The 22,142-nt window shown below is 38.9% G+C and overlaps 1 protein-coding gene and 1 non-coding gene across 2 annotated transcripts in view; both read right to left on the bottom strand.

The window, feature by feature from the left end:
* LOC138077764 (alpha-1-macroglobulin-like) overlaps window positions 1-5,648 on the bottom strand; it is a 58,561-nt gene extending 52,913 nt beyond the window's left edge. Inside the window, exons 1-3 of the mRNA XM_068969954.1 lie at window positions 5,553-5,648; window positions 2,698-2,870; window positions 73-253 (exon numbers count right to left, since the gene is read on the bottom strand). Of these exons, the coding sequence (XP_068826055.1) occupies window positions 73-253; window positions 2,698-2,780 (264 nt within the window). The 5' untranslated portion in view covers window positions 2,781-2,870; window positions 5,553-5,648. The remainder of the gene's footprint in view (window positions 1-72; window positions 254-2,697; window positions 2,871-5,552) is intronic.
* Window positions 5,649-10,897: 5,249 nt separating this feature from the next.
* LOC138079389 (U6 spliceosomal RNA) lies at window positions 10,898-11,001 on the bottom strand. The gene has a single exon (XR_011144867.1). It is a non-coding gene; the product is annotated as a U6 spliceosomal RNA (small nuclear RNA).
* Between the last annotated feature and the right edge of the window lie 11,141 nt (window positions 11,002-22,142).

The following is a 22,142-nucleotide window of genomic DNA, read 5'->3' as shown; positions in this document are numbered from 1 at the left end:
GTCAGAACCTAAGGCATCAACTAATGTGCTCTCTCTGTAGTGATTTCCCTTCCCCCAAGGAGGAATGCTGACCGTGAAGGAGCTGCAGTAGAAGGAATTTTTCGTCTCCAGGTCTGTGAGGAGATTCCTGCCCTGTATCCCATCTTCCAGAGTTACTGTCAGCGCCACTGTCTCATTCAGGTGATTCAGTAGGACACAGACCTTCTCGGGAACACCAGCGTACAGCTGTGATGGGACCAGCACCAGGTACTGTCTGTGGAGAAGAGGGGTCTGGGTCAGCCATGGAAGGGTTATTGTGGTTGTTTTCTAGATAATCTTTGCTATCTTCATCAGTCACAGAACTGAGTTAGATTTCAGCAGGAGTGGCAAGGAATATATTCTTCAAAGGCCAATCCAGAGACCTTAGAAACTCAGAATCCCCCCTACCAAGTTAAACACCCATACACTTCTCTAGGATTGTGGAAATAGTCACCATTACAACATTAGCAAACCTATTCATAAGCTATGGATAAGCACTCCATGAGTTGTTATACGTTTTGGATAGAGGTAATTTTCTAAATTAGAAATTTTCAATGAACCAAGAAAATGTGATCACACACACACACACACACACACACACACACACACACACGAATATTATTCAAACTTAAAAAAAAAAAAAAGGAAATCCTGCCCTTTGTGAAAACATAGATGGCCCTTGAGGGCACAGTGCTAGGTGAAATAAACCAGAGAAAGACAATTATGCCTGGTATCACTTACATGTGGAATCTTTTTTTTTTTTTTTTAAGTCAGACTTAGAAACATAGAGTAGAAAAGAGTTTCCAGTGGCTGGGAGGTAGAGGGAAACAGGAATAGGTTGGTAAAAGGGCATAAACTTTCATTTATGAGGTAATAAGAGCTGAAGATATAATATCTAACATGGTGACTCTGGCTGATAACACTGTATTATATAACTGAAATTTGCTCAGAGATCAGAAATTGAATGTTCTTACTTCTCCCTCAAAAGTAGATACTGAGAGACAGATGTGTTAGATAAATCACTAGATTAATCTATGTGATAGATTAGTTAGGTCAATGGGGAAAATGCTTTCACAATATATATGTGTGTTGTACACTTTAATATCTTACAACTTTAATTCTCAGTTATATGTCAACAGTCCTCTCAAAACACTTTTATTAACAAATAATATTATTAATCAATTAATTATTATTGAAACCAGTAAGAGAATCTGTCTGTGTGTGGTCTTGGGTTTCGTATGATGGTATCACAAATCACTTTGTTCCAGGAAACATTAAAGAGATAACAATTCATGGAGAGGAACTGAATCTATTTTCAATACTGTTTCAGAAATAACTTTAGCTCTTCTTTTTCTTCCACTCTCTGCAGATAGAAGACAAACTAGGCTAATGATCAGACGTATTACCATGTACACCCAGAAGAAAATATCAGTCCTCTGTTGCTGTTTGTCTATCATTTAGAAAAGCCCAAACATACTGTACTCTGTGATGCTCTGGTGGCTCATGCGTGTTGATCTATCTGAAGTGTCCTGGTCTAGCTGGAAAACTTCTATTTGCTTCATAAGACTCATCTCAAAAACAACTTCCTTATGTAGAGTTTGGTGATGCCCCTTCCTTTATATAAGTTCCCATGAGGAGTTAGGTATTATTTGTCAGTATTCCCACAGAGGGCTTCCCTAGTGACTCAGGAGATGGGGGTTTGTTCCCTGATCCAGGAAGATCCCCTGGAGGAGGAGATGGCAACCCACTCCAGTTTTCTTTCCTGGAAATCCCCTTGGACAGAGGACGTTGGCGGGCTACAGTCCATGGGGTCGCAGAGTTGGATACAACTTAGCAACTGAACAACAACAATTCCCACAGAATCCTGGTTCTGTTTTTGCATTTTATTTCATTCTCTGTGCACCATCTCTCTCGCTCTCTTTTATACTATGAGGTACTGAGGTCACAGCCCACATTTTGTTGATTTGTATGTTCTCAAAGTATAATGCTAGCCTTTAAAGACTTGATGAAGGATTGAGTGACTTGACTCCATCCTTGGGCTTCCCTGGTGGCTCAGACAGTAAAGCGTCTGCCTGTAATGCAGGAGACCCAGGTTCAATTCCTGGGTCGGGAAGACCCCTTGGAGAAGGAAATGGCAATCCACTCCAGCACTCTTCCCTGGAAAATCCCATGGATGGAGGAGCCTGATAGGCTACAGTCCATGGGGTTGCAAAGAGTCGGACATGACTGAGCGACTTCACTTTCACTTTCAGTGACTTGACACATCCTGGCTTGTCTTTAGGTCTCATCCATCTTGGGAACCCACGACTTGGAGGAGACACAGATATTATGTCACTTTGCAATGGCAAAGACAAGACACTGCAGCCTTTTTCATTAGCCAGTAAAGAATTTATCTCCTTTTTTTTGGTAGGAATTATATGTTTTTATTTGGTGAATATTGTAGAATTCCATCATCTTGTCAGGTGAATGTTTTACAAATATTTCACAAGAGACACCTTGTGTCTCTGAGTTTTCTAGAACTGGGAGTATACCTTTTACCACCTGTGGTAGTCATTTTTCAATGCTTTTCAACAGCAGATAATTTCATAGAGAATTAGGAAATAAAAAGACAGACATCAAGAAATGGATAACAGAATGGGAGAGAGGAGGGCAATAGAGTTTTCTGGAAATGTTGCTTACGGTTTGGAGGTAGCTGAAGCATCTCTGGGAAGGAGTAAGAAAAGCAGAATCAAAACTGGATTAGGCAGTTGGTGTCCCCTCATGGTGTGGAGAGGAACAGGAAAGAATGGGAGTCTGAGTCCTTGATTCCTTGAACTCTGTTCTTGTTCCAGAATCCCTGGTTTTTATTTTACCTGATGGGTAGTGAAAGTAAATGGCCAACCATTTATTTTTGTAACATATTAACTACTTTCAGTATAAAAAAATCAATTGCAGATCACTTCCATCCACTTGCTCAAATTTTCAAAAGGCATGAAAAATAGCATGTTGAGACTATATTAGTTGTGGTTGTTAATCAGCAACTTTCAACATCTTTAAGAAAATAAATCAAAATAAAAGGTATGATTTGATGAAATTAAGAACTACTTATGTAAATAAATAACACAGATCTTTTCCTGGAAGTCCAGGAAACAGCACACATTCCCTGAGCGTTAATCAATAGAGTTCATTAACGAATCAGAGGAAAATTTATCCCAGAATTTTAAACAAAATGAATATAAGGTAATCTCTCCATTGTGTGAAAGCTTAGTTTTCACTTTTTATAGCTATCTTTATATTTATTTAGAAAGAAAATGAACCCATGTGATACGTTATTATAGTTTCTTAGTTCATTTAACATCTAGAATATAAAGCCAATTAATTTTATTTTCTAAGAAAATAAGCTTTAGAATCTTTAAAAAGATGGTACAAATGAACTCATTTGCAAAACAGAAATAGAGTCACAGATGTAGAAAACAAATTTACCAAGGGGGATGGCACAGGGAGAGGGGGAAGGGATAAACTGGGAGATTGGGATTGACATACACACTACTATATATAAAATAGGTACTAATAAGAACCTACTGTGTAGCACAGGGAACTCTACTCAGTACTCTGTAATGATCCATACGGGGAAAAAAATCTAAAAAAGAGTGGATATATGTATATGTAAAATTGATTCACTTTTGCTGTAAACAGAAACGGATACAACATTATGAATCAACTATACTCCAATAAAGATTAATTGAAAAAATATAATTCCAATGATGATAATAAACTATGATTGATATAATGCTAGGTTAAATAAACTGTAATAATACATTGTGTGAGGCCTTGGTACCTGGCAAATGCTTGCCGACTGAAGATAAAACTCTACAGCTTCATTTGGTTTCTTTTCTCATTAGAAACTATGCTCTTTCCACTTCCATCCTGCATTCCTACACTGCCATAAATAAATATCTTCATTCTCTGCCAGCTTAATATGGAATAAAGTAAACTTACAATAGATAATAAATGATTTTTAGGAAGGCTCCAAGTAACTTTTCATAGGCATAATTATACTTTTTTGGATATATACCAATCACTTTGGCCAAATGTCTAATGACTAAGTATAAAAATCCACATTTTGATGAAGCAAAATCACCATTACAGTTTAAATTTCTAGAGTAGAAGAATACATCTGAAGTATTATGTAACTTTATTGTTGTGATTTTTAATTGAAAATGATAGTAGATACATTTAAAATATTTATCATAGAGCATAAACAGTATGTTCTCCACATTCTCTGCTAATGCTTATATTACATATTTTTGTGGTCTTCAATCTTTTCCCTCCTTATATTCCCAAAAGAATTTTATTAAGCATGTAACCTTTCACACATGCTTAGCTTCTAAAGCTTCTCATCATGAGTAAGATAACAAAAAATATAAATACTGATATTTTAAAAATAAAGTGAAATACCACTTTGAAAATGTATTCAGTGAAATGTAAATACTGGAGTCATTTATTTCCTACCATTATCAATTTAAAACAACATGATCTATTCTTTTAAAAGTTGGAAATTTTAGTATCATTCTTGTTTCTACTCGATCTTGTATTTCCATCCTTATTTCCCACATAATTTCACCTTGTTATTTTGTGCTTCAATATATTTTATTTTTTAAAAGTTTTTTTTTTGATGTGGATCATTTTTAAAGTCTTTATTGAATTTTTTATAATACTACTTCTGTTTTATACATTTTTCTGGCCTCAAGATGTGTGGGATCTTAGCTCCCTGACCCGGGATTGAACCTGTACCCCCTGCGTTAAAAGGTGAAGTCTTAAACACTGGACGACTGGGGAAGTACTGCTTCAATATATTTTAAAGATCACTCTATCATACATTTCTGAAACTAAAGATAATCAAAACTATAAAAGACGTTCTTGTACCTATCCAGTTCTGAGTAGTAATAGATTTTTCTAGATCAAGCTATCATTCTAAGTATGGTCAATATATTCTTTATCAAAACTATATATAGCTAGTATAATTTCAATAATATTAAACACAAGAAAAATTTTGTTTGAAAGTCATTTATAAACGACGTTAATTGTATATTCCATCCATCTGGGTCCTCCAATCAGATCATGTGTCTTTGGATGAATATGACTTACTGCTAGATTGACACACAGCTCACCTATCCTATTGCTATATTTTCTATTCTTCTATGTTCTACTCTGCTATATTTCTATTCTAGAACATTCCTATTCAACTTATTCTATTGATGCAAGCACCAAGAAGTCTTGTTCACGTAAAGAGAGATAGAGGTCTTCCTTGGTAGTCTGGTGGCTAAGATTCCACGCTCTCAATACAGAGGGCCCAGGTTCCATCCCCGATCAGGGAACTAAGATCCCACATGCTGCAACTAAGATCCAGCGCAACCAAATAAAATAAATATTTTTCTAAAATAGGAAAAAAGCACAAGAAGTTCTGTTATAACATCATCATTTGAATATTTAGTTATCTAAGTTATAAGCCAAAGGTCACATTGTAATTAGCATTGAAAAAGAATTTTAATTACCTGTGCTGTGCTGTGCTTAGTTGCTTCAGTTGTGTCCAACTCTTTTTGACTCCATGGACTGCAGCCCGCTAGGCTCCTCTGTCCATGGGATTCTCCAGGCAAGAATACTGGAGCTTAATTACCTATCAGCTGATGAATCAAGTATGACTTCCTTAATGCTATTGAAAGCACACCACTGGAAACTAGGTCAATTGCAAAAGGATTTGGAACTCAGTTATTAGTCATTCTCATTCTCATTGTCTAGAAACATTGCAAAAAAGGCACTTATAAATGGTTACTAATTGCTATAGTTCTACTTAGAATCACCTGGTATGCTCAATAACTTTGGCAAAAGTGAAATATTATTAATTTAAATATGCTTTATCAATATAAAACCTCAAAGTGCTTTTTATTATTGTCAAAACTATGACTTGCATAATTATATTTCTAGAAAGTGCCTACAAATAATCTGATTTTCAAAGCTAGGCCTCATTGTCAAGATAAGCAGTCAAGTTAGATTTATGACTGATAGGAAAAATATTATTTCATTTTTAATTCGAATAAACTCACAAATGTACATTTGTATGACAATTATCCCACTTCTGAATTCTAAGATAAGTTAAAATCCCATTTCTGAATTCTAAGATCAAGAGTTTTGCTGGGTACCTGTTTCCTGGATTCAGTGTTTCTTTCTATGCTCTCTCCTTTGTTCTAATGCAACTCTCAGGGGCAATATAAACACTGACAAGAGTTGAGGAAGAAAAAGGTGAGGTTTAAAAATGAAAACTTTTATTATTTTTACCTCCCACCACTATAATAAATGAGTATGGAAAATTTCAAAATGAGTCAAAAGTACCCATTTTAAATGCCATACATTTTTAATACCAGAAATATATTTAAGATGGCTGGATGTATGAGGGCTTATGAGCTACAATGGGTTCATGATTCCTTGATTTAAGAGACTTTGTGCAAATATCAATATTTTGGATGTGTTTTTGTAAAAGACAAACAAGTTTTTCACTCTAAGATATATCTAAAACACATATTATAAGTAAATATCATAATATTAAAATAAATCCACAGGTCATGTCTTGAATGAATTATCAACATTTTGGTAGAAGTTTTATGTAACTATTACCTACAAAGATCATAGATTTATTGGTCATACACAATTTCAGGGGTTTCGAAATGATGTTGAAATACATTGAGGCCCAAACCGAACCTTATGGCAGATTCTATCTACCCAAATGTCAAAGTCAAAGATCAATGTTATAGTATTCCAACTTTTAATAGTAGGTAGCCATTTAACTCACATGAATGAAAATAGAGTAATGAAATTCCAGTCATCAGTTTAGTAGACACTCAGTAAATATTTGTTGAGTGAAAGAATAAATAAAATAAGTTGGTAAACTTTCTTGGCTAAAGTATTGTCCTATAAGCAGGAAAAGCATTTGGAAAGAAATAATCTGAAAATACAATATGGGAATATTCTAACTGACCTCAAAGCAGGATGACAAAGTACTTAAGAGAATAAACTCAATTGTCAAACTCATTGGAAAGAATCCCAGGTTCCTCACTGTTACCTCTTGGACAAATTACTTAACCTCTCAGGGCTTCAATTTATCTATAAGGTTGCTTAAGAGTAGCTCCCCAAGGATTAGATTTAATTTAACATACTTAAAAGTACTTAGAAAGTGTCTGACATAGAGTGAAAGCTATATAAATGTTTGTTATTATTATTAATAGTAAAACTGTCTTTCCAGGTTTTTTTAAATCTTAGAAACTCTTTTTTCTTTTGTGCAGAGAACAATCTGTTTTACATAACTGATATGTAAGATTCACCGTTTTGAACACCAAGTGTAATTGACTCATCCAAGAAATTCCCACACAAAGTAAAATTGCACACAGCTACCCAGTCACTCACTAAGGGCTTCCCAGGTGGCACTAGTGGTAAAGAACCTGCCTCTCAAGGAAATGGGGATTCGATCTCTGTGTCGGGAAGATCTCCTGGAGAAGGGCATGACATCCATGCCGATATTCTTGCCTGGAGAATCCCATGGACAAAGGAGCCTGGGAGGCTATATAGTCCATGATGTCCCAGAGAGTTGGATCTGATTGACCTGGCATTTCCTTTAATCATTCACTAAAGCAAAAATTAATATGCATAAAACTTCAGATGAACTGCAATGTTTGATAACTGAAGACACATGCTATATATTGCCTTGGTAGAACCTATCTTACATATCCACCAAAATAGGAAGGCCTTATCACAACATAAAAGCTTTGATTACTTACTGTTAGGTGAAAAGGAACAAAACCTAACTTTTTTTGTTTTTGCAGTTGAAGACAACAGTTTGATTTCTGTGTATTATCAAATGATTATGACAATAGATTAAGGTAACATTCCTTTTCTCATATAGACACAATAAAAAATGATGAAAAAGAAAAACACATTTTCATTGTGATGAGAACTCTTTAAGATTTGCTCTCTTAATGTTTCTATATATCATACATCACTGTGTTAGCTCTAGTCATCCTGTTGTACATTACACCCCCAGTACTCATTTGTTTAGAATCTAAAAAAGCTAACTTTTGACTATAATAATAGCATTAAATTTTGACACAAACTAGGAAGAGAGGCAAACACATAGATGTGAAAAGAGTTAACACTGTAATTGCTGATAATTCTCATGCTAATTGTATGGCAAACAGATTTTTTAAAATCTCAAAGTTATTTTAAAAAAATTCTATGAAAGACATTATAACCTTTGGACATATTTCTAAACTGCTACTTCCAATGAAAAATATGTTTACAGAACATTGAGCAACTGTGAGTGGGTGAGAATGGAGATGTCCTTGTCACTTAGTGTACACTGGGGGAGGTGCTGTTAGAATCACTGGCATAAGCAGAATGAAATAAAAACTCACATTAAGAGAAATGGGACATTCAGAGCAATATTGTTTAAAACTGTATTTTTAATTGGAGGGAAATTGCTTTACCAAATTGTGTTGGTTTCCGTACAACAATGAGATTCAGCCATAATTGCACGTATTTTCCCTCCTTCTTGAGCCTCCCTCCTCTCTCCCCATCCCATCCACTCTAGATCATCACAGTGGGCCAGGCCAGGCTCCCTGTTATAGAGCAACTTCTCACCAGCTATCCATTTTACACATGGTAATGTACATATGTCAAGGCTACCTTCTCCATTCATCCTACTTGCTCCTTCCTCCACTGTATCCACAAGTCCCTTCTCTATGTCTGCGTCTCCATTCCTTCCCTGTAGAGAGGTTCATCAATAGAATTTTTCTAGATTCCATGTATATGAGTTAACATATGATATTTGTTTTTCTCTTTCTGACTTATTGTATTCTTATACTTTGTTTTTAAAAGCAATAGGACCCTGGGAAAACCATGACTATTTGAAGCATTATATCTTAGACACTAATGATCAACTTTTTTGAAAACTGAATATCCTCAATTGTGTCACACTCATTCATCTTTTTTGCTACTTAAAAACCACTTCCCAGCATCATAAGTCCTCTACTAGAAAATATATGGGATGAGAGAAAACAAAACAAAACAAAACCCATCTCATTTTAATTAAATTTTCATGTTTCTGGGTTGTTGGAAGTAGTAGCAGGCTTTTAAACCTCTGCCTTCTTTAGCTCTTCTTAGTGAGAATTCCAGAAATCTTCCAATTTTGTCCCTAGTCTTATTTCTTGAAATATTTCCTATCAGGAAAGAAATTATTAGTTAATAATGTCAGTTGCTAAGGCTGATCTTCTTGAGAGTCCCTTGGACTGCAAGGAGATCCAACCAGTCCATTCTGAAGGAGATCAGTCATGGGTGTTCTTTGGAAGGAATGATGCTAAAGCTGAAACTCCAGTACTTTGTCTACCTCATGCGAAGAGTTGACTCACTGGAAAAGACTCTGATACTGGGAGGGGTTGGGGGCAGGAGGAGAAGGGGACGACAGAGGATGAGATGGCTGGATGGCATCACTGACTCGATGGACATGAGTCTGAGTGAACTCCAGGAGTTGGTGATGGACAGAGAGGCCTGGCGTGCTGCGATTCATGGGGTGGCAAAGAGTCGGATACAACTGAGCAACTAAATTGAACTCAAATTAACTGAAGGCTGATCTTCAGGCTGTTTTACAGAAAACAGATCTTCAGTTCCATAGCTCAGACTTTCCTGTAACTTTTCTCTTCACTTGAACTTATTTCCCTCCCTGCTGCAAATAAGTCTATCCAACTCTCATCTTAAGGCGTGATTTTGAATTAATTCCACCTCTGTGCTTTCTCATGTGCCATTCATCTCATCAGAAATGTCTTCTTTTGAGACATTTCTGTAGTAACCTGTGCCTAAGAACTGCTTCTTGACCATGGAGATGAGATTTCTCAGCTTAATTCCATGCCATGCTGATCATTCTATTACCAGGCAATTCTCTACTCACTAGGGTTCTCTTACTAGTTCTTGATACACTTTATTGCTGTTTTACTTACAGTTCAGCTGTTAGCTTATACATTTATATAAACTGTCAGTGATTTTAAAACTTGATTATTATTAAAATCACCTAAGAGTCCCTTGGACTGTAAGGAGATCAGCCAATCAATTCTGAGGAGATCAGCCCTGGGATTTCTTTGGAAGGAATGATGCTAAAGCTGAAACTCCAGTACTTTGGCCACCTCATGCAAAGAGTTGACTCATTGGAAAAGACTCTAATGCTGGGAGGGATTGGAGGCAGGAGGAGAAGGGGATGACAGAGGATGAGATGGCTGGATGGCATCACTGACTCGATGGAAGTGAGTCTGAGTGAACTACGGGAGTTGGTGATGGACAGGGAGGCCTGGCATGCTGCGATTCATGGGGTGGCAAAGAGTCGGACACGACTGAGCGACTGAACAGAACTGAAGCAGCTCTAAAAATACAGTTTCCAAGGTTCCCCACTCCATACTTCTGAAACTAAATATTTAACTTTTATGCTGCATAACGGACAAGGCAATGGCACCCCACTCCAGTACTCTTGCCTGGAAAGTCCCATGGGTGGAGGAGCCTGGTAGGCTACAGTCCATGGGGTCGCTAAGAGTTGGACACGACTGAGTGACTTCACTTTCACTTTTCACTTTCATGCATTGGAGAAGGAAATGGCAACCCACTCCAGTATTCTTGCCTGGAGAATCCCAGGGGCGGGGGAGCCTGGCAGGCTGCCGTCTATGGGGTCGCACAGAGTTGGACACGACTGAAGCGACATAGCAGCAGCAGCAGCATGCTGCATAATCTATGTTTTCAAGTTCCTTTTTTTAGTATGATTGACATGAAGAATGCCATATATTTAATGTATAGAAGAGAAGCATATATCTGTGAAAAAATGAAATGTTTCATGAATTTGTGTATTCTCCTTATCTAGGGGTCATGCTAATCTCTGTATTGTTCTAATTTTAGTATGAGTGAGTCAAAGTTGCTCAGTCATGTTCAACTATTTGCAACCCCATGGACAGTAGCCTCTCAGGCTCCTTTGTCCACGTGATTCTCCAGGCAAGATACTGGAGTGGGTTGCCCATTCCTTTCTCCAGGGGATCTTCCCAATCCAGGGATCGAACCTGGGTCTCTCACATTGCAGGCAGATTCTTTACTGTCTGAGCCACCAGGGAAGACCCAAATCTGGGCTTTAGAGGGGCACACCCGGATTTTAGTGTACATGCTGCTGAAGTGAGCACTTTAATCTATATTTTTATTTTATATTTTAAGCAAACTCTCTAATGGATTTTAATGTGACTGATTTGCTAAGCATGTATTGGTGGTGGTGATTTAGTCACTGAGTTGTATCTGACTCTTGCGACCCCATGGACTGTGGCCCTCCAGGCTCCTCTGTCCAAGGAATTCTCCAGGCAAGAATACTGGAGTAGGTTGCCATTTCTTTCACCAGGGGTTCTTCCCAGCCCAGGGATCAGATCCAGGTCTCCCACATTGCAGGTAAATTCCTTACCAATTGAGCCATCAGAAAAGCCCCAAACATGTATTGAGTACCATCAATTTAGATATCTTATAAATGATAGTAGCTGAGCATAATGAAACTTAGATACACTCAGTTTCTGCCCAGGCTTGTAGATGGATATCTGTCTGCACAAGGACCATGTATTCTCTGGGCCTGATTGCTACTGATCTTTCCTTCTAGTTGAGAGTTGCTCTTTTAGCAAAGAATGTAATGAAAGCTGGTCTAGTCTGGAGAACCTAGGGAGCAAATAAATATGAAATAGCTGTTTTATCAAAAAATCCCTCCCTGGGGAGAAGGGGGCTTTGGGGTGACAGCAAATGGGTATAGATTTTTGGAGGGGATAATGAAAATATTCCTGTGGTGATGGTTACAAAACTCTGGATATACTAAACTATATCTTGATAAAGCTGTTAAAAAAAAATCCCTCCTACTAACTAGGTGTTGGCATCACTCAAAATTTTAATTCATCACTTGTCATTATTTTTCTGGAAAAGCCAATCTTGTTTATTTCTCTCATTTTGTCACTTTCTTATATCATTATTTAAATTCTTTTTTTTCCCCCTTTCTTAAAATTTTCCTTCTCTGTATGAGAATGTTCGCTTTTATTTATCTTATTCCATTTGACAAATTTCTATCCTCATTCCCTTGTCAGCACTTATGACCGTACTTACATCATCCTAAACTGAGGACTATGTTATTCTTTTAAAAATTAGAATACATTTACATACACTGTAAAATAGCCTGATATCTCTCCATAGAAAGTCAGTTATATGGGTACCTTTTGTGAACCTGCAATATTCTTATCTCTACCAGCTAGAATGAAATATTTAATTCAAAGCTAATGCATTTGAAGAAATCCTGTCCAGTTACATTCTCTTCAGATATTTTGGTCTGGATCTCACTATAGTTGAGAGAGACAGTCAAGAAAACAGATTCTGTTTTGTAGATTGAAAAGCTACACATGAGCTTTATCTGAAGAGCTTTCTTACAGAATGGAGGGATAAGCAGAGCATACTGCTTACAAAATTTAAGCCAGAGCATTAAAATCGAAAGCATCAAAGCAATATTTAGCTACTTAGCAATCATTTTGATAACTGAAGGATTTTGGAGTTTAAGACAATTGCAATACATCAAAAGACTGAATCTGAGAAATTAATGTAACAGAAAGATGCTGGCCTATGAATTAAATTTAGTAGCCCCAACAAAGGAAACCTCAATAAGAGAGAAGCAATTAATTAAAGTAATTAGTTCTATAAAGGCTAGCAATGTCAGTATCTTCATTACAATGATTTGCCTCCAAATTGATACAACAAATTTCATTTCAAATTTTCCCACTCTTAGTCCAGCTTCTTTCCGCAGCTTCCCACTGATGCCTTTTCTTTAATATGGATACAACAGTGTTAGAGCTCTTGATTACATTCTGGATATTTACTAGGCAAATATGATGGTGCCATTTAAATTTGGAATTTATTGTATGAATTAATGGGCTTCCCAGGTAGTGCAGAGGTAAAGAATCCACCTGCCAATGCAGGAGATGTAAGAGACTTGGGTTCAACCCCTGGGTCAGGAAGATCCCCTGGAGGAGGAAATGGCAACCCACTCTGGATAATTCCATGAACAGAGGAACCTGACAGAGTACAGTCTACGGGGTCTCAAAGAGTGGGAGATGACTAACTATACATTTCCTCTAATCATTCACTAAAGCAAAAAAATGATATTTATGATCTTTTCTTTCTCTTGTATTTTTACCCACCCCTTTCTACAAGGACAACCTCTTATTGTGTGTTTCTTTACTGCAAAGGTTTTGGCCAAGTCTAAAGAAAATTGTCTGTGTCATTTGACCGAGACTGTATCTTTATGCCTTTAATTAATATGTCTCCACATCACAAATGGAAAACAATGTCATAGTGGTGATCACTTACCTTATCCCTTATAAAAAGCAACAACAAAAAATCTACTCTTCTCCATGCTTCTCCCCCTTTACTGATTCCATGGAGTTTCTTTGTCCCTTGTCATAACACTCACTTCAAGGTGTGACCCTAAAACAATCACTTAATATTTGAAGAACATTCAAATAGTCAGTTATATACTTACACTTAGAACATCTTTGTTAATCAAAATGTAGAACATAGATTTACCAGAAATGGGCATATCTGGAAGTCAAATGTTTTCTGAGACTTTATTAACATGATACAACCTGGAAGGTTAAATCTAATACCAACAACAAGAAGTCTAACATGAGGAATTTAAAAAACACAAATTGATTGGTATACATGTTGAAATTTGCTGAGTGAGAGAAGCAACTTGCATAACACTTCTTTTTACTAAGGTGAATTGAATTTATATTTTCAAACAAATGTAATCTGATTTATCTGATTAGGAGGAGACAAACATAAACGTTTGAATACATATCCTTCTGATAAATATACCTATATATGTGCTGTGCTTAGTTGCTCAGTCATGTCCAGTGCTTTGTGACCTCAGGACTACAGCCTGTCAGGCTCCTCTGTTGATAGACTTCTCCAGGCAAGAATGCTGGAGTGGGTTGCCATGCCCTTCTCCAAGGGAACCTTCCCAACCCAGAGATAGAACTCAGGTCTCCCGCACTGCAGTCGGATTCTTTACCATCTGAGCCACCAGGGAAGCCCATATATATATACACTTTAAGTTCGTTAAGTTGACTCATCCATATGAGAATTCTCTAGATTGTCAGTTAGCAGCTAAAATTTGTTGTACCTATCCTTAGAATTTTCTATCTAGTTATCATGTTTGGAATTTATATATTTGAAGTTAATACTCATACTTTAATGCATAAAACTCTTTATATCCAGATAATTTTGTCTATGATAAAAAAGTGATTGAAAATTATATAGGTAATACATACTCTTAAAAAGTAAATAGGTAGCACATACTGGTGAAAAGTAAAAACAAGAAAGAGAAAAAATAAATTATTTCAAGTCTTGTGAAAATACATCCCAAATTCCAAAGTCAAATTTGGAATTATAAGTTATATCCTTATCCTCTTTCAGGCTTCACTTTCTTTAAGGTATGGTTCCTTGGGAAGTAGTTATAATTCATTATTAAATTAATTTTTACACTTTTTATTTTATATTGGGGTATAGCCAATTAACAATTTTGTGATAGTTTCAAGTAAAGAGTGAAGAGGCTCAGCCATACATAGACATGTAACTATTCTCCCCCAAACTCCCCTCCCATCCAGGCTGCCACATAATATTGAGCAGAGTTTCATGTGCTAAACAGTAGTTCCTTAATTATTCATTTAAAGTATAACAGTGTGTACATGTTCATCCCAATCTCCCTAACAATCTCTTCTTCCCACCCTTCCCTCCATGAAACACAATTTTTAATATTAAGAAAGTAGAAAACTTCTGTAAAGAACCCTAACCCTTTCACAATCTTGGATGATAATCACTTTGATGATAGTGACATGGCTTTGCACAATATTCAGTGTTATGCAATTATTTCCTGTCAGATAAAGGCTTAAGGTAAAGGGAAAATGTTCCAGGAATCTATCAAGACTAGTGTCATGAATGAGAACTTGTTCCTTCCTCAGAACATGTTCTTGATGAGAATTCTACCCACAACCCCATAGGCAGTCATGTCCTGCAGCAGATGGTAAGCAAGGCGCCTCTGTCTTCTCCCCTCAAACCCTTCTTTGTGTGAACGCTCACAGGATTATGCACCTGGGGTGGGGCTGAGGGGGAGCAAGCTCACAGTGTTCTCTTTGGAATTACCATTACCTCAAATAATAAGGTTTCTGTCAACTTGTTTTGGTTTTGACAAATCATAAAATTTTCCAGACTCTTTTTGCCTTGAGAGGTGGACTTTCTTTTAGGCAGAGTGAGTCTGGGAACCAATGGATCCTGCTAGGAAATGGGTGCAGCCAGTGCAGCCCCTTTGCATCCAGTGGCTAAGACTCCAAGAGACCAAAGCAGGGGGCACAGGTTTGATCCCTGGTTGGGGAACTAGATTCAACATGCAGCAACTAAGACCCAGGGCAGCCAAATATTTTAAAAAGGAAAGCTTTCCCTCAAAAAAATAATTAAAAAAAAATTTTTGTTGTTGTCAAAAAGAAACTACAATTACTCACCCAGTGCTTTAAATATCATTATATTAAGAATGGGGTTTGTATGTAGAATTTTCTTTCCTTTTGCTGGGTGGAAACTCACAACCTGTGTTTGGATTCTGCTTCTGTCACTTAGAGACAAATAGTCTCTGATGAGTAACTGAAATACCTGGTGCTTCTCTTTCTTTGTCTATGAATGGGAATAATTATAACAGCGATGATTTATAAGCTTATTGTGGGAATTAGGTGGCGCTGGAGTGGCGAGCGGTGTCTGTGTGGCTTGGAGCGGCAAGCGGCAGAGAGGAGATACCCCACGTCCAAGGTCAGAAAAGCCCCAGCAAGATGGTAGGAGGGGTGAATTCGCGTTTAGAATCAAACCCCGGTTCCACCAGAGATGCTCAGAGGGCTCAAACAAACCTTGTGCACACCAGGACCCAGGGACCAGACAGAGACAGGTTGGCAGTGGTCTGCCACCAGGACAGGGGCTCTGAGTGTGGGTATGGCATAAACCCTCTTGGAGGAGGTCGCCATTAACCCTACTATAGAGCTGCCAGAACTTACATCGGACTGGAAAATAGACTCTTGCAGGGCACAACAGAGCCTTGTGCACCTGGACCCAGGAGAAAGGAACAGTGACCCCACGGGAGACTTGCCTGTGGGTGTCCGGGAGTCTCCGTTGAAGGCGTGGGTCGGTGATGGCCTGCTGCAGGGTTGAGGGCATGGAGTGTAGCGGTACATGCCTGGATTCTTTTGAGACAGGTCACCACTATCTTCATTACCTCTACCATAGTTTGAGTGAGTGAGTGACTGAAGTTGCTCAGTCGTGTCCGACTCTTTGCGACCCCATGGACTGTAGCCTACTAGGCTCCTATGTCCATAGGATTTTCCAGGCAAGAGTACTGGAGTGGATTGCCATTTCCTTCTCCAGGGGATCTTCCCAACCCAGGGATCGAACCCGGGTCTCCCACATTGTAGACAGATATTTTACCATCTGAGCCACCAGGGAAGTCCCAGGTAAATAGCAGGGAGGGAACATAGCTCCACCCATAAAGAGAAAATTGGATTAAAGATTTACTGAGCATGGCCCCGCCCATCAGAACAAGACCTAGTTTCCTCCTCAGTCAGTCTATCCCATCAGGAAGCTTTCATAAGCCTCTTATCCTTCTCCATCAGAGGACTGCTGCTGCTGCTAAGTCATTTCAGTCATGCCCTACTCTTAGCGACCCCATGGACAGCAGCATACCAGGCTCCTCCGTCCATGAGATTTTCCAGGCATGAGTGCTGGAGTGAAATGCCATTGCCCTCTCTGCCATCAGAGGGCAGATAACTGAAAATCACCATCACAGAACTAACCAATTTAATCACATGGACCACAGCCTTGTCTAACTCAATGAAACTGTAAGTCATGCCGTGTAGGGCCACCCAAGACGGATGGGTCATGGTGGAGAGTTCAGAAAAAATGTGGTTCACTGGAGAAGGGAATGGAAAACCACTTCAGTATTCCTGCCTTCAGAACCCCATGAACAGTATGAAAAGGAAAAAAGATAGGACACTGAAAGATGAACTCCCCAGGCTGGTAGGTGCCCAATATGCTACTGGAGATCAGCGGAGAAATAACTCCAAAAAGAATGAAGAGATGGAACCAAAGCGGAAACAACACCCAGCTGTGGATGTGACTGGTGATAGAAGCAAGGTCCAATCTTGTAAAGAGCAATATTGCATAGGAACCTGAAATGGTACATACATCAGCTCAGTCCAGTTGCTCAGTCGTGTCCGACTCTTTGCGATCCCTTGAATCGCAGCACGCCAGGCCTCCCTGTCCATCACCAACTCCCAGAGTTCACTCAGACTCACGTCCATAGAGTCAGTGATGCCATCCAGCCATCTCATCCTCTGTCATCCCCTTCTCCTCCTGCCCCCAATCCCTCCCATATTAGAGTATTTTCCAATGAGTCAACTCTTCACATGAGGTGGCCAAAGTACTGGAGTTTCAGCTTTAGCATCATTCCCTCCAAAGAAGTCCCAGGGCTGATCTCCTTCAGAATGGACTGGTTGGATCTTCTTGCAGTCCAAGGGACTCTCAAGAGCCTTCTCCAACACCACACTTCAAAAGCATCAGTTCTTCGGTGCTCAGCTTTCTTCACAGTCCAACTCTCACATTCATACATGACCACAGGAAAAACCATAGCCTTGACTAGACAGAACTTAGTTGGCAAAGTAATGTCTCTGCTTTTGAATATGCTGTCTAGGTTGGTCATAACTTTTCTTCCAAGGAGTAGGCGTCTTTTAATTACATGGCTGCATTCACCATCTACAGTGATTTTGGAACCCAAAAAAATAAAGTCTGACACTGTTTCTACTGTTTCCCCATCTATTTGCCATGAAGTGATGGGACCAGATGCCATGATCTTCGTTTTCTGAATGTTGAGCTTTAAGCCAACCTTTTCACTCTCCTCATCCTCTTTCATCAAGAGGCTTTTTAGTTCCTCTTCACTTTCTGCCATAAGGGTGGTGTCATCTGCATATCTGAGGTTATTGATATTTCTCCCAGCAATCTTCATTCCAGCTTGGGCTTCTTCCAGCCTGATGTTTCTCATGATGTACTCTGCATATAAGTTAAATAAGCAGGGTGACAATATACAGCCTTGACGTACTCCTTTTGCTATTTGGAACCAGTCTGTTCCATGTCCAGTTCTAACTGCAGTACTTGGATGCAATCTCAAAAATGACAGAATGATCTCTGTTCGTTTCCAAGGCAAACCATTCAATATCACAGTAATCCAAGTCAATGCCCCAACCAGTAATGCTGAAGAAGCTGAAGTTGAACGGTTCTATGAAGACCTACAAGACCTTTTAGAACCAACACCCCCAAAAGATGTCTTTTTCATTATAGGGGACTGGAATGCAAAAGTAGAAGTCAAGAAACACCTGGAGTAACAGGCAAATTTGGCCTTGAAATGTGGAATGAAGCAGGGCAAAGACTAATAGAGTTTTGCCAAGGAAATATACTGGTACATACATGAATCAAGACAAATTGGAAGTGGTCAAACAGGAGATGGCAAGAGTGAACGTCGACATTTTAGGAATCAGGGAAGTAAAATGGATTGGAATGGGTGAATTTAATTCTGATGACCATTATATCTACGACTGTGGGTAAGAATTCCTTAGAAGAAATGGAGTAACCATCATAGTCAACCAAAGAGTCAAAATGCAGTACTTGGATACAATCTCAAAAATGACAGAATGATCTCTGTTTGCTTCTGAGGCAAACCATTCAATATCACGCTTATCCAACTCTGTGCCCCGACCAGTAATGCTGAAGAAGCTGAAGTTGAATGGTTCTATGAAGACTTACAAGACCTTCTAGAATTAACACCTAAAAAAGATGTCCTTTTCATTATAGGAGACTGGAATGCAAAAGTAGAAAGTCAAGAAACACCTGGAGTAACAGGCAAATTTGGCCTTGGAGTACAGAATGCAGCAGGGCAAAGGCTAATAGTTTTGCCAAGAGAATGCACTGGTCATAGCAAACACCCTCTTCCAACAACACAAGAGAAGACTCTACACATGGACATCACCAGATGGTCAACACGGAAATCAGATTGATTATATTCTTTGCAGCCAAAGATAGAAAAGCTCTCTACAGTCAGCAAAAACAAGATCAGGAGCTGACTGTGGCTCAGATCATGAACTCCTTATAGCCAAACAGAGATTTAAATTGGAGAAAGTGGGGAAAACCACTAGACCGTTCAGGTATAACCTAAATCAAATCCCTTATGAATATACAGTAGAAGAGAGAAATAGATTTAAGGGACCAGATCTCATAGACAGAGTGCCTGATAAACTATGGATGGAAGTTCATGACATTGTACAGGAGAGAGGGATAAAGACCATCCCCATGGAAAAGAAATGCAAAAAGCAAAATGGCTGTCTGAGGAGGCCTTACAAATAGCTGTGAAAAGAAGAGAAATGAAAAGCAAAGGAGAGAAGGAAAGATGTAAGCATCTGAATGCAGAGTTCCAAAGAAGAGCAAGGAGAGATAAGACAGCCTTCCTCAGCGATCAATGCAAAGAAATAGAGGCAAACAACAGAATGGGAAAGACTAGAGATCTCTTCAAGAAAATTAGAGATACCAAGGGAACATTTCATGCAAAGATGGGCTCAATAAAGGACAAAAATTGTATGGACCTAATCCCTCCCAGCATCAGAGTCTTTTTCAATGAGTCAACATTTCACATGAGGTGGCCAAAGTACTGGAGTTTCAGCTTTAGCATCATTCCTTCCAAAGAAATCCCAGGGCTGATCTCCTTCAGAATGGACTGGTTTGATCTCTTTGCAGTCCAAGGGACTCTCAAGAGTCTTCTCCAACACCACAGTTCAAAAGCATCAATTCTTCAGTGCTCAGCTTTCTTCACAGTCCAACTCTCACATCCATACATGACCACAGGAAAAACCATAGCCTTGACTAGACGGACCTTAGTTGGCAAAATAATGTCTCTGCTTTTGAATATGGAGAAGGGGATGACAGAGGATGAGATGGCTGGATGGCATCATTAACTCGATGGACGTGAGTCCGAGTGAACTCCGGGAGTTGGTGATGGACAGGCAGGCCTGTCATGCTGCAATCCATGGGGTCGCAAAGAGTCAGACATGACAGAGAGACAGAACTGAACAGAACTGAACAGAAGCAGAAGCCATTTAGAAGAGGTGGAGAGTACACAGAAGAACTGTACAGAAAAGAGCTTCACACCCAGAAAATCACCATGGTGTGATCATTCATCTAGAGCCAGACATCCTGGAATGTGAAGTCAAGTAGGCCTTAGAAAGCATCACTACGAACAAAGCTAGTGGAGGTGATGGAATTCCAGTTGAGCTATTTCAAATCGTGAAAGATGATGCTGTCAAAGTGCTGTACTCAATATGCCAGGACATTTGGAAAACTCAGCAGTGGCCACAGGACTGGAAAAGGTCAGTTTTCATTCCAATCCCAAAGAAAGGCAATGCCAAAGAATGCTCAAACTACCGCACAATTGCACTCTTCTCACATGCTAGTAGAATAATGTTCAAAATTCTCCAAGCCAGGCTTCAGTAATACGTGAACTGTGAACTTTCAAATGTTCAAGCTTGTTTTAGAAAAGGCAGAGGATCCAGAGATCAAACTGTCAACATCCGCTGGATCATAGAAAAAAGCAAGAGAGTTCCAAAAAGCCATCTATTTCTGCTTTATTGACTATGCCATAGCCTTTGACTGTGTGGATCACACAGTCCTCTTCACTTTTTGTCATAAGGGTGCTGTCATCTGCATATCTGAGGTTATTGACATTTCTCCCGGCCATCTTGATTCCAGCTTGTGTTTCTTCCAGTCCAGCGTTTCTCATGATGTACTCTGCATAGAAGTTAAATAAGCAGGGTGACAATATACAGCCTTGATGTACACCTTTTCCTATTTGGAACCAGTCTGTTGTTCCATGTCCAGTTCTAACTGTTGCTTCCTGACCTGCATACAGATTCCTCAAGAGGCAGGTTAGGTGGTCTGGTATTCCCATCTCTTTCAGAATTTTCCAGAATTTTTTGTGATCCACACAGTCAAAGGCTTTGGCATAGTCAATAAAGTAGAAATAGATATATTTCTGGAACTCTCTTGCTTGTTCCATGATCCAGCGGATGTTGGCAATTTGATCTCTGGTTCCTCTGCCTTTTCTAAAACAAGCTTGAACATCAGGGAGTTCACAGTTCATGTATCGCTGAAGCCTGGCTTGGAGAATTTTGAACATTATTCTACTAGCATGTGAGAAGAGTGCAATTGTGCGGTAGTTTGAGCATTCTTTGGCATTGCCTTTCTTTGGGATTGGAATGAAAACTGACCTTTTCCAGTCCTGTCACTACTGCTGAGTTTTCCAAATGTGCTGGCATATTGAGTACAGCACTTTGACAGCATCATCTTTCATGATTTGAAATAGCTCAACTGGAATTCCATCACCTCCACTAGCTTTGTTTGTAGTGATGCTTTCTAAGGCCTACTTGACTTCACATTCCAGGATGTCTGGCTCTAGATGAGTGATCACACCATGGTGATTATCCAGGTCATGAAGATCTTTTCTGTACAGTTCTTCTGTGTATTCTTGCCACCTCTTCTTAATATCTTCTGCTTCTGTTAGGTCCACACCATTTCTGTCCTTTATCGAGCCCATCTTTGCATGAAATGTTCCCTTGGCATCTCTAATTTTCTTGAAGAGGTCTCTAGTCTTTCCCATTCTGTTGTTTTCCTCTATTTCTTTGCATTGATGACTGAAGAAGGCTTTCTTATCTCTTCTTGCTTGCTTGAAGAAAGCTGAGCACCAAAGAACTGATGCTTTTGAACTGTGGTGTTGAAGAAGACTCTTGAGAGTCCCTTGGACTGCAAGGAGATCCAACTTGTCCATTCTAATGGTAATCATTCCTGGGTGTTTATTGGAAGGACTGATGCTGAAACTGAAACTCCAATACTTTGGTCACCTCATGTGAAGAGTTGACTCATTGGAAAAG

The sequence above is a fragment of the Capricornis sumatraensis genome, chromosome 4 (genome assembly GCF_032405125.1).
Source record: "Capricornis sumatraensis isolate serow.1 chromosome 4, serow.2, whole genome shotgun sequence".
NCBI classification, from domain to species: domain Eukaryota; kingdom Metazoa; phylum Chordata; class Mammalia; order Artiodactyla; family Bovidae; genus Capricornis; species Capricornis sumatraensis.
Note: the sequence above shows the minus strand (reverse complement) of the source record. Positions and strands in the feature narration are given on the sequence as shown.